Below are 13,500 nucleotides of genomic sequence, written 5' to 3' on the forward strand. Positions count from 1 at the left end.
GGCTTTCAATTATCTCATTACTGTAATCTGCTTGAATGATTATACGCATGTGTATCGATACCGTAACTGATATACTATCCAGCTTTTATTGACGATGGATCAATAGAGACTGAATTGATTGATACACGTGATAATTGCACCGGATTTGATAATTACACAGATCAAATACAAACGTTTTACAGAATGCTCATGTAAATTGCATAGAAAACTGACAATTCAAATCAACATGAAACTTTCAACAGCTTGAACAAAAATGCTTGAAATACCTTTGTATGGCTTACATGTAATAACTTATGATATTACTTCTGTCCATGTGTGACAATGTTTTGAATTACCATTTTACTGTCTTTTGTAACAAACGTAGTAAAAGATTTCATTGTTGTAATAACACTGACATGTATATATGTATTCGATGCAAAAGCGCGACTTATCACTTTATATTCGCTTAGGTAACATTACGAACTTTAGATTATGGAAAACAACTAGTTACAATTCAGTAAACTTCAAATTAGTAAGTTCAATTATGTTTAATCTATTCGAGCTTGGATGTATAATTACTTGTGTTTATACATTATGTTTCAGTATATGAAACATGACAACGTAATGATGCCTAAAAGTAAATTCAAACTATTCTATTGTGTTTGAATTCTTTGTATGTCCTTGAAATTTCGTGATATTGTTTCCTATTTATTAGGTAGTTGAAGGAAATATAATTTTTAGTAACCTCTAAACCATTACATCTAATTCAATCAAGGTGCATACGAAGTATTTTAGTATCCATTCCAAAGGAAGAGTACCAGGCACTTACCTCTGTAAAAACATCATGATCCCCTTTCTCGACGACATGCGTTCATTTGTTAAACGCTGTACAAGCCTATGATAATGATTAACAATTGTTATCAAAACACTTTAAATACTTCTTCTGATTGATACTAAAGGTGGGATCTCTCGTAAGAAAAGCTAACATTTGCTCAGTACTGCTAAATTGGTTGAAATAATAGGTACAGTGCGATTTTTAAAAGTACAACACATGTGCGTCTCTTGCTGAATAAGAAGTGCTTTCTGTTGACGACTGTATGTGGCTCTCACTGTGAGAAACTGCTAATTACCTGCCCCATAAACACGTCACTCGCTGTGAGGAGCTGATTAATTTGCCCCATATATGCGTCTCTCGGCCTTAATGAGTTAACCAGTTTACAGGCTTTTTCACATGATGACATTGTTCTATCATACGACTTATTACATGAAAAGACAACTGAACTCATTGACAGATTGTATGAGAGGGATGGCCACAGAACCAAGATACAAACTAACTGGTGTGAGAGATCTGTCTGTATTGAATACAAGCAAGGCACTTTTACTGATGTTGTACTTCAACTTCCACTTCAAACCATAATCATACACAACTTCTAGAAGAGACTGTGAATTACGTGGATTGAGGGAAGTTAAAGTAGTATCATCAGCAAAATGAATACCTGGACAGTGTCCCCATGGAAGCTGGATACCTAGACCTGAGTTATCTAAACTCTGTATTAGATCGTTGATGTATAGGCTGAATAGCCAAGTGGAAATCACTCGCCCCTACCCTACACCTTGACTAATTCTAAAGCCATCAGACAGGAAACCAGCATAGGAAACACATGATTGCATGGACAAGTACGACATTCGAAGCAGTATCCAGATTTTACCTCTGATCCCGAGATTATACAGTTTGAGAAACAGTCCATCCAACCAAACTCGGTGACTCTCATGTAAACCGTAGCAACATTGAAAGTCGTGATATGGGTATGCGGCTCTCTCATTAACTGTGGCAGGTCAGTGAAAGTCCTGATAGGGGTATGTGACTCTCTCGTTAACTGTAGCAGCTCAATGAAATTCCTGACAGAGATATGTGACCCTCTCATTGGCTGTAGTATCATATTATAAGTCCTGAAACATTAACTCTCTCCCATTAAATGTTGCAACATATTTAAAATCCTCTCAGTGTTATGTGACTCCCCCATTAAGTTCAATATTGTGGAAATCCTAAGAAGGGTATGGAACACATTTTAACAGAATGTCATGATATTTATTTTTAGGAATAGAGTTAGTTTCTGAGACAACAGAGGCGGAACTACTGGATGCAGAGGGAACAGTGCCAGAACTGACCAAGGGTGTTACAGTTGCCTATACGAAACCTGCACAAAACGAGGTAAGCTGTATCGGTAAGAAACGTGGTGGAATAGTCACTTTAGCTCACGTGAAAGTCAAGTGAGGCTATGTTTCAACTCAGTTTTGGTAGATTTGTCTGATGTTACTTTTGCATTTATTAAATGTCCTCAAAGACAAAATGAGGCCTATCAAAATGAAACCTACAATGGCTGATCACACACAATCCAAGGTCTGATCCAAGGTTATTTAATGGGTGCTAGCTTTGTCACCTATTTTGAAAATGTTTGACCAGCTATGGCCTTAAACATGTACTTGTTGGACTAGTTCTTACTGGGTCAGACTTGTGTATCACATCCAATAAAATTGTCTCTCAAAACTGTTCTGAAAATTCAAACAAACATGGTTACCACAAACAACCTTTTTTGAAATGTAAGTTTTGCCTAACCTGATGCTGCACGGTGCTTTAGCCTCTCTACCCTAACCTAAACAGTACTGGAACAGAGAGACCGGAGAAAAACAGATTGAAATCCATGCCCTGGTACCCCAGTGTTATCTACCTTTACCCATGCAACCTCTCACAATGTATATTCTTCTCTGACAGTCAGACGTGTTCATCTAAAATATCCTTTCCAAGGTATTAATCCACTTCTTCAGTATGGTATATATATTCTTCGCTTTGCTGTATTTTTCTTCCATACTGTTAGATTTGTGTGACCTCACAACTTTGTATATGTTCACACATGTGGTCCCTTGCTCATGCTCCCTTGTCGCCAGTGTGCCACATTTAATACTAAACAACATTTGAAATGTTGTCAACATGAAAACACAGATATCTGCCAAAATAAATATTCACCGCCAATAAGTGATTGATATATTTAAATTTACTTGAAGTGAGCACTTTCTATTAAAGTCAGATAAGCTATCCCTAGACAGTGGAAAAAACATATCTTCAGTTGATCTGTCTTTGATTATCCAGGGCGAGACTACTATGAATGGATTGTTAAACCATGCTTGTCATAAGCACTATTTTCTGCGGACATACTTCCTGGATTGTTGCACTATCTGAGATAAATTTGACAAAATGGGCCCACATTTCTGTACATTTGAAAACCTACAGGTTTGTTGGTGACTGACTTACTTGACTTATGCCTTTTCGCTCTTGGTAGAGTGTAGGCCACAGACTATCGACCACCATCTGACTCGGTTCTGGGTGTGTTGTACAATTGTGCTCCAGGAGTAACCAGCTTTTGTCATCTCCATGGTTGACCTTTGATATGAGTTTCTGGAACGTCCCCTCACTCGCTTGCCTTGTGGGTTACACTGTAGAGCTTCTCGGGTGATGTTTTTTGGATCTTTTCTTAAGGTGTGCCCAATCCATGTCCATTTTCTTTTGATGACTTGCACGGGAGGCGGTAGCTGTCCTGTGCTTTGCCAAAGTTCTTGGTTACTGATCTTCTCTGGCCACCAGATTCTGAGGATCTTGTGCAGTGTCTTGTTGATGAGCTTGTTGTTTATTTGTTGCATAACAGATTTTTTTAAATGCTAAAAATAGTGCTTTGTTATCCATCATAGGAGATCCCGGCTCTTAATCTCCAGTGTTTTTTGCCCATAAGAAGGTCACTAGATAAGACACACATCTGCTGCTCAACCCTCATCCCAAACCCGATGTTTACAGTCCTTCACCCTTTGCTTCTCTTGGAAGGTCCTTGAGGCCTGAGGGGTTACCATCCCAAACTGCTGCTGTCACCAAGCTTCATCGCTCATCCACTTGTAGGGCGGTGGGGTAGCCTAGTGGTTGAAGCGTTGGCTCGTCACGCCGAAGACCCGGGTTCGAATCCCCACATGGGCACAATGTGTTAAGCCCATTTCTGGTGTCCCCCGCCGTGATATTGCTGGAATATTGCTAAAAGCGGCGAAAACTAAACTCAGTCAGTCAGTCAGTCATCCACTTGCATATTATATGGTGCTCCTTCACACCTTTGTGCATCTCATAACATAAGTCTGCATCCTTTGAGAACCTCACAATCAAGACTTGCTTTCTTTGGCTCTTGCCATGGCGGTCATTGTCAGTGAACTTCATGCTTTGTATGTTTATAGGATCAGTTTTGACCAGCGCTCCCACAGACATATGCATCTTTGCCCATCATGGGACTTTATTGTCAAGAACCAACTCCCTGGTACTCGGGCATGGACTTCAATCTGTTTTTCTACTCTCTCTCCTTTCCAGGACTGTCTGATAGGTTGAAGGGACACTGATCCAGAGCGATTAATGTTTCGTGCCAACAATCTAATCACGTTGTCTTGGTACCATATGTTCCTGCCCTGCTCCCTTGACCGTGAAGGACACTGGGACTGGGCAGCTGTCCACCTTGGTAGAATTCTTCGACCTAAACAATGAGACAATAAGAACGATGAGTGCCCATCAGATGCTGTTATTTACAAATATCCCTGGTAGTTCTAGTCTAATTGTAATAAAGTATCACAGCAATGTAAGCGTTTACAGATTTTCTGAAGGGTGGATAGTATGATGACTAATCCAGTTTGACCTGATTTCTGTGTTATTTACCTCAATATTCAATCATATCAAGTAACAATGTGATGTCTATTGACCTATGATATTAAAAACACACATTTGATTTATTTGAATCCGTAAACTAAATCAACCACACTTTGCCATTGCTAGAAAAATCTGAAAGTTTACTTAGGTAAATAAGTATATACAGTTTTTAACTTTAGGACACAGCAAACGCTTATTGTATTTCTTTAAAGGCCACATGCAACCAAAAAATCAAACATAATTAAAACACAATTATCACTTATTCATGACATATAATATACATTGCTGGTTATGAAAAAACATATAAACAAAATTATAAGCGTACAATCGCAAATCAAAAGTGCAATATTGAGTACTTCGGTTTACTTCCCAAGAAACGAAGCAGCCGGGATACCGGACCCAGTCAGAGCGGGTTGGTGTGCACTCAAGTGTAACGGCTGGTTCATTTGCAGATGCCCTCACGGTTCATTGTGTGTGTATATATAGAGATGTTGGATTTTGTAAATACATGCTCATTTTTTTGTGTATAACATTTTGCAATCAACAGACATCATAACATGTCATGTGTTCAAGTATCACACCTGCCTGTCTGTGTAATTACATAATGTGACAGAGACCGAACTCGGGCCATAAATCAATGCATTTTGTTTATGGTGTAGCCTGATTGGTGTTAAGTTCAAATTGCATGTGGTCAGTGATAGCAGCTGTGTATTGAATATTGTCATTAGCAGACAGGCGGGCAGACACACAGGTGTCAATAAAACAAGACATTGAGTTTTGCCTGTGACAACGACATATCTATATCACAGTTAGAAATTCTGTCAACGCTAAATAGTGACATTGCTTTTAAGTATCGAACTGAGAAAGTGACTCGGTAAGAAGAACGTGTGGTGAAATAGACAAATGAAATTATATAAACAGTTAATTTACTGTCATAACTTATAAAAAGCTCGCGCCTGTGAGATATCAACAAAACATTAGAAAAATAGCTCACACCAAAGCCTTCACCGAGTATTCACCGGACAACCCGCTTCCAAGCTGCGCGAACCTATTTCACTGTGCAAGTGCTATGAGCGCAGCCCAGCTGTTGAAACCCGTTTTCCCCCGAAAAGTCGGGGGAAAATTAGTGAAACGTTGGAACTCCGATTTCGCGCGGTTTTTTTCATCGCGTTATTTTTCAACTTTAAACGTTGAATTTGCATTTTTGACGATTTGTTTCGGTAAGTCCATACCGAAAGGTATCAGAATCTGCAAAGTTGTGTTTTACGTTGCATGTGACCTTTAAGCTACCATGGAGTTCCGTTCATATTGTCAAAAGAGTGTCGACCTTTAAGTTTTTAGGCAGTTAAAATTGCATGCAATAGATTGGCTACTACTCACTGTTGTAACCCATGTTTGATGGTATAAATCTACACCTGTTTATTTGCCATCATTTACTTGATGAATTTATGACAGGTATGATTAGTGGTAACACCGCTAAGATTACCCTACAAAGGTACCCATTTAGCATTTCTTGTGTCTGGAGTAAATAGTTAACATTATAAATTAAGGTCTGATGTGGCAAATGTATTACATGTTATGTGATATGCGCATGGACGTTCAGCAAGAGGAATTATCAGCTGAGTTAAAACATACTAACATCTATCAAAGGTTTAACCAATAACAAACTGAATGATGATTTACTTTTATCTAGCACAGTGGATTTGTCAAATGGTAGTGTTTATGTATGTAGATTTACTAACCTTGAACAAGGTAGTAGCCTAATATTATTGCTGTAACTTAAGTCGGTTATAAATGTAACATTTGTATTTTGGTTTTATTCATTTGTTGTATCGGTCAACAGAATCATTCCGCTTCATTATTTTTGCCGTGATGTTCGATGAGACAGACAACATACATGAGGTTGCACTTAGGGTGTGTGTGTGAAATATGATTTATGTTGGCAGTCTCTTAAATGTCTAGATATTAGAGTCATTTTATATATTCACTAAAAACAGATAATGTACTTTTTATGTAGTTCCAAAATGCATACAGATATATAATAATAAGTTCATTAGGATTATAAGACCAAAATATCTAGACGTACATGGACTTTGGGTGTTTTTCAGTTCTAACAGGTTTTAACTCTGACAGATGAAGTTAAACTTAAAAAATGTTTTGTTATCATAATAATGAAGATGGAAACTTTTTCCTTATCCTGACTCATACGTTATTGCTTCATCTCCAGTGGAAACCTCTATCCTACTGTTCCTTAATGAACAGTCTAAAAATAGCTCAACCCAAATGGGCCTCTCCGGTTCCCGCACCAACGTCCCTCATGATCACTGGCATTGTGTCACTCTCTCCATTTTTGCCGTACCGGACGGTTGGGTGGATTCCTATGGTCCTTATACAAGCTGCCGCTCTTATATTTCGGCCTGTATATCTAAATTACTGCTTGTGTATGTATCTTATATCCTTTTGACATCATATTCATTGGTTATATATATTGATTAGCGGCTAATTTATTGGATTTTTCTCATTGTTTTCAGAGTGGTGTTTCCGTATGAGTTTGTGTTGTGTATGCAGATACAGGCTATCTAATTACGATCCACACCCTTCATGCTGTTCATGCCAGTCTTCTACCTGTAGCCTTAGCTCCAGGTGTAAATATTGTGCCCATCTATCTAATATTGAATTTGATAATTATTTATTATCTTTGTTGACGAAAAGGATGGACAAGAAGAGGCAGGAAAGTATGAGCTCGGCAGTTTACAAGTCTCAGAAACAACCTGAATGTGAGTTTGTTCCCTGGGGATGAAATTATACCTTTGAATATTAATTCCGCTTCATTCCAGTCCTAGTCCCTCACAAGATTGCCAAGTAAGAGTAGCTAACCCCGAGTCACTTACACACAGGCTCAACCATTTGTGCGAACTCAACACTTTGCTCAGCCGGTTGGCCATGCAACAGCAGCGCTTACCTGCAACTACGGAGATTGACAGACCGCTCAGCCAGTCTACTCTTACACCTCTGCCGACGGGGATTCTCAACAGGAGAATATCAGTATCTCAGCTATGGAAGACGCTTTGCACGAAGACTTCGATGCATCTATTTATGATGATTAAGACACTCTCACCATCCCACCTATGAAGTATCCCAGGTAGCGGATAACTTGAAGTGAGTCTTCGCGAAGGCTACAAAGGCTACAAAGCTACAACGTCTACCGACTACACTTTAATCTGAAGAAGTTCCCGCTACATAACATGGCGGCGTTCAGTAAAGCTCCTGAAATAGATGATGACTTCTCACTGATGAGCGACTCCAAGACGAGATCTTACAGGGTCGAAGATAAGAAGTTGGCCCAGTTGGACACCATTAGGAGGGCTTTTTTACAGTCTTCGATGTCCAGAGCTATCAATGAGGCAATGCTGAACACCCTGAAGAATACGCAGATTGTGAGAGGATGTTCTTATCAACTATTGTGGTGCAGAGGATGAATCAGGAGTTTGTCTTGGACCACATGTCTACTTTGGCGGGGCTTACTCTCCTGTGTCGCCAGGGTCTACTCTCCTCCTGCCAGTGGTCAAATCTATATCCCAAGCCACTGCTGCACAAGCCCTGGGGTGCGACTACCATCTTCGATAGATCTATATGGTGGGTCAGTAAGGAGGTAACTCAGGACTCCAAGGACCAGATGCTCATCAAATCTGTCCAGACGATGAACTTGATTTTCAAACTGGCTATACAGAAGACCCAGTTTAGAAGTAGCCTCTTGGGGATCCAGAAGGCCAAAGATAAGAAGTTCAGGTTGAATAAGGGGTCAAGATTGTCTTCTTTTTGCAAGCCAACCAACAACTCTGTAGGCCGCTCCACCTCAGGCAGGACCTCAGGCAGCTCCGACTGTCAGTCATTGAAGAAGATGTTTGGAATGACTGGTCTCTTCCACCACCAGCCGTTCCAGTACAACCTTTTACCTAGGATGGACGTCTCATAACTGGTTGTTTCTTCAAGACCCGTTCATGACTCAAGTCCTTTGTGAAGGTTACCGGATCTAACTGAAGGCCACACCTCCTCGGACTACTCAGCCGTCAACTATACTGTATCCAGAGCCCCTCAGACTGAAGTTGACAGAGGCCATTGACTCACTTCTCACCAAAGGTGCTGTAGAGGTTCTTCAGCCAGATGAATTATCCCCAGGTTCCACTCGCCAATTTTCCTGGTACCATTAAACTCCACAGAAAAGTTCTGCCTCATGTACAACATGAAGAAGTTCAACCAAGACTACCTGTTTAAGCCCGAGAAGTTCAAAATGCTGCATCTACCGACTTAAGACATCTCAAAAAGACCGGTGATTACTTGGCGAGCATATAACTGCAAGATGCGTATCTTCACATCCCTATTCATCCAGCCACGGGAAAGTTCCTGCTTTTCCTGTACCTGGGTCAACCTTACCCATGGAAAGTCATTCCCTCTGGAAAATCTTCGGCCCCGTGGTTATTTACTCGTGTGACCGAGCCCATCTTGGCCTACCTACATCTGAGAGGGATTCACATCACCTTCTATCTAGACAGAGGCATTCAGGCTCACCAATTAGCAGATCTACTCAGACAGCAGCTGAGCTTCATCATTCGTCTGTTAACACAACTGGGCTGGTTAGTCAACACCTTGAAATCAGAGTTAGAACCATCACAAGATCTGAAGTTCCTGGGCATCAATTCCTAACTGTAGGGATCTGGTCCAGGGAAGAAAGAGATCTTCACATCAACCAGCTGGAATTTGAGGCAGTCATCAGCACCATCTATCACTGGTCCCATCTCCTCAGATACCAATTCCTGATGATATGAATAGACAATGCAGCAGTAGCATTTTACATCAACCTGCAAGGCATAACAATATCGGCCTTCCTGCTGGAACAGACCTTCCGCCTCTTCGAGCTCACAGACAGTACGTGGAAGTAAAGGCCAGACACATCCCAGGTGCTGTCAAACATCTTAGCAGACACGTTGTCCAGACCCAGCAAGCCATCTCCAACAGAATGGATGCTGCAACCAGAGTCATTTCAACTACTGGTGTGAGATCAGGGCTGCCTACTTGTAGACATCTTTGCGACAAGATTCAACAAGCAGATAAAGACCTTTATTTCATCGGTTCCAGATCCACTAGCCTGGTCCCTAGACGCCCTAGCCATATCTTTGGCAGATCTCCATGCTATGCGTTCCAACCTCCCATACTACTACCACGAGTCATAATGAAGATTGCCCTGGCGATGATCCTGCTACTGATTTTAAGAGCGCCCTACTGGCCATTGAGAACACGGTTTCCTGAGCTCACCAGACTTCTCGGAGAGCCAAGTTTCCGATTTCTGAACTGGCCCAATCTACTGATTCATCAGCACACAAGACAGGCTTACGCCAATCCCGAGGGCTTCCAGTTAAACGCATGGAACATATTATGAATTGCCTCACAAGAAGAGGGTACTCTACTAGCAGCCAAGGCCGTCATCCTATCTCTCAGACGCTCTAAAAGAAATCACTACGTTGATAAGTGGAAGAGCTTTGACCAGTTTGCAGCTGGGAAGGGGTTCTCAGCAACCAGGGCTACACATCCTCAAGTGGCGGAATACTTGTGTCATATGAGAGCTACCAGACATTTGAAAGGTTCTACCCTGTCTATGTATCTATCAGCCATCAGCTTAGTTCTCACCATGAACTTGGGAGTGAAACTCAACAAAGTTCCAGAACTCGTCACCGATTCTATGCATTTGTATTAAAGAATCTGTCTATGTAACTGTCAACAAAATAAACAGCAGAACGCAGACGGCTTGCAGAGGGAGGGAGCCAATGACCTGTAACAGCGGCAGTGTTGACAGATTCTTTAATACAAATGCATAAAATCGGTGATTTACAATGTGATTAGGTTGTCTGACAAAACATCCACTTGCACAGTTTGAGATCGATTGGGTCATTGGATGAAGAGATATTTACAAAAAAACGGGTCCACATGCATTTCATGCCAAAATATAGCAAGGGACTTGAACATAGTCCTTCAACACCTAACCAGTGATGATTATGAGCCATTGCTTCAAGCAGACTTTGAGTTGCTAACTCAGAAGGCACTGTCCCTCCTTGCACTTGCTACGGCTGCCAGCATATGAGAAATCATGAAGTTGCCATTAAATCCACTTTAGCTCTACACAGCAACTGCTCCATCTCATCCATCATGGAATGATGCTTTTGGAGATTGGACTATGTCTTCGCCAACCACTAACTAAGGGACATTGCCACAATGTCACGATCAATTCGGCCTGTTAGTTGTGGCACAACAGTTGACAGTCCCAGCCAGGCACTAAGCACTCACCCATAATCATGTAGACGTCAGATTACTGTTCCATAACCACTGACAGAGAGTCCGTGTTCCCCTGCTTTACAAGATAAAGCAGCACATGAGTGATACGATTCAGTTGTTTATGACCTATTCTTAACATATGGATTGAACCAAGACAATCCGGAATCTAACTCCTTGCGAGTCTTAAAAATCCACAAAATCTTATGATTTACTTCTTTTTTAATTAAATGAAGGTTTTCCCCCATCTTACAGCCGCAGTGTAGAAGAGTTCTCAGGGGGTGGACCGAACAGTTATCAGAATCCAAATAAGTGTCTGGCCCACCACCTATATGTTGGATTCAAGCAATAACGTATGGGGGGTCAGGATAAGGAAAAATATGAATTTTTTATGATAAAATTGATATTTTATACTTATCCTGACTCATAGTCTAAGGGCCCTCCCAACCGTCCCCTCTCATACACTATTTGTCTTCGGTCAGCATAGCTGGGCATTATAATGGAGAGAGTGACACATAGCCAGTGATCATATGGGATGCTGGCATGGGAACTGGAGAGGACCATTTGGGGTGAGCTATTTTTAGACTGTTAATAGGACAGAGGATTCCACTGTACGTCGGAAGAAAGGGAGATAAAGCAATAACATATGAATCAGGATAACTATAAACTATCAATTTTATCATAAAATTACATCATTAATAAGTAAAAAATATGACTAGATTTTCCAATTAATTCCCAGACAAAAGTGTATTTCATCTTTGTTGATCAATGTATGGATATACATATTATAATTATACTATAAATTGCAATTGCGGGTGGCGCATCAGAGATCGCAACAAATACAAGAATTCTGGGACATCATTTGGGTAGTCTCAGGTGAAAAACAATAACAAAAGCAACAAAAAGGCACATGGAATTGCTCTGGATCAGTGTCCCTTTAAGGCAGGGAAGCTAAAGCACTATCTAGCGGCAGGTAGGTATAAAAACATTACATTATTTTTTTGCCCAACATCACTCACAGACTACCAGTTGTCACACTTCCATTTTTGTGGAAGCCACAATGGCTGAATGAGTTAGATTTGGGTGTTGGCGATAAGGTACCATACTCTGAGAGTGTGGGTGGAATTCCCAGATGGGACTCGCCCTGAAAAGTACTAGAACGGTAATTTACTGAGAGAGTGTAATCCCAAATATAACACAAGTTCATTTCGTTTACCCTTAATGTAACCTATTACAAATGGTCTGTGACCCGAATATGCCCAAGGAGCTGAGAATTTCCTCAGTGACCAGAGGAGTACTTCTTGATTGATGGGCTGTTAAGGAATCCTTATTTTCACTTGAGTATTTTGTTTGGGTCTGAGAAGCAAAGTTCATTTCAATAGAAGTTCATTAGAAAACCGATTGATATAAAATAGTAGATTTTCTTTGTGACCTGTTGCTTTGTTGTATGTTAGTATGTCAGCTGGGTGTCATACCAGTACATGGTGATTCTTGCCTTCACTGCAAGCGATGTAACTCCTATTGCTCTGTTTCCAGGTGTCAGACAACAAGTCAATGGTTGACGGGACAGAGAAGAGTCTAGAGGATCTTATGAAGGAAATGAAGGGATTATAGCACTTTGAATATTTTTAATTCCACCTCAATTATCAAGGCATCTGCTCACAAAATATTCTTGAATCTTTCTTGTTCACAAATATACCTGAACTGGAAACAGTCCACCTTGAAATACCATACAGTTTTTATCAAGAGTTAAGTGATAGGAATATTTTCCTGTGTGGTCAAAGTAATGAAACACGAAACCACTGTATGCAACATTTACAGCTAATTGTGGCCTAATTGTACAACTGCTGGTGTGCACTACATATGGCAACTGAATATGGCCTATCTGTACAACCACTGGTGTCTGCAACATTTACAGCTAATTGTGGCCTAATTGTACAACTGCTGGTGTGCACTACATATGGCAACTGAATATGGCCTATCTGTACAACCACTGGTGTCTGCAACATTTACAGCTAATTGTGGCCTAATTGTACAACTGCTGGTGTGCACTACATATGGCAACTGAATATGGCCTATCTGTACAACCACTGGTGTTTGCAACATTTACAGCTAATTGTGGCCTAATTGTACAACCGCTGGTGTGCACTATATGTGGCAACTGAATGTGGCCTATCTGTACAACCACTGGTGTCTGCAACATTTACAGCTAATTGTGGCCTAATTGTACAACTGCTGGTGTGCACTATATGTGGCAACTGAATGTGGCCTATCTGTACAACCACTGGTGTCTGCAACATTTACAGCTAATTGTGGCCTAATTGTACAACCGCTGGTGTGCACTATATGTGGCAACTGAATGTGGCCTATCTGTACAACCACTGGTGTCTGCAACATTTACAGCTAATTGTGGCGTAATTGTACAACCGCTGGTGTGCGCTACATACGGCAACTGAATGTGGCCTATC

At 40.8% G+C, this 13,500-nt stretch overlaps 1 protein-coding gene across 1 annotated transcript in view; it reads left to right on the top strand.

The window, feature by feature from the left end:
* The window catches only part of LOC124288800 (ubiquitin-like modifier-activating enzyme 5), a 105,650-nt gene extending 92,514 nt beyond the window's left edge, over positions 1 to 13,136 (top strand). The window contains exons 11-12 of the mRNA XM_046725328.1: positions 2,079 to 2,191; positions 12,569 to 13,136. Coding sequence (XP_046581284.1) covers positions 2,079 to 2,191; positions 12,569 to 12,646 — 191 coding nt within the window. The 3' untranslated portion in view covers positions 12,647 to 13,136. The remainder of the gene's footprint in view (positions 1 to 2,078; positions 2,192 to 12,568) is intronic.
* The last annotated feature ends 364 nt before the right edge of the window (positions 13,137 to 13,500 follow it).

Source organism: Haliotis rubra, unplaced genomic scaffold (genome assembly GCF_003918875.1).
Source record: "Haliotis rubra isolate DU_JTF1 unplaced genomic scaffold, ASM391887v1 Scf425, whole genome shotgun sequence".
Lineage (NCBI taxonomy): Eukaryota > Metazoa > Mollusca > Gastropoda > Lepetellida > Haliotidae > Haliotis > Haliotis rubra.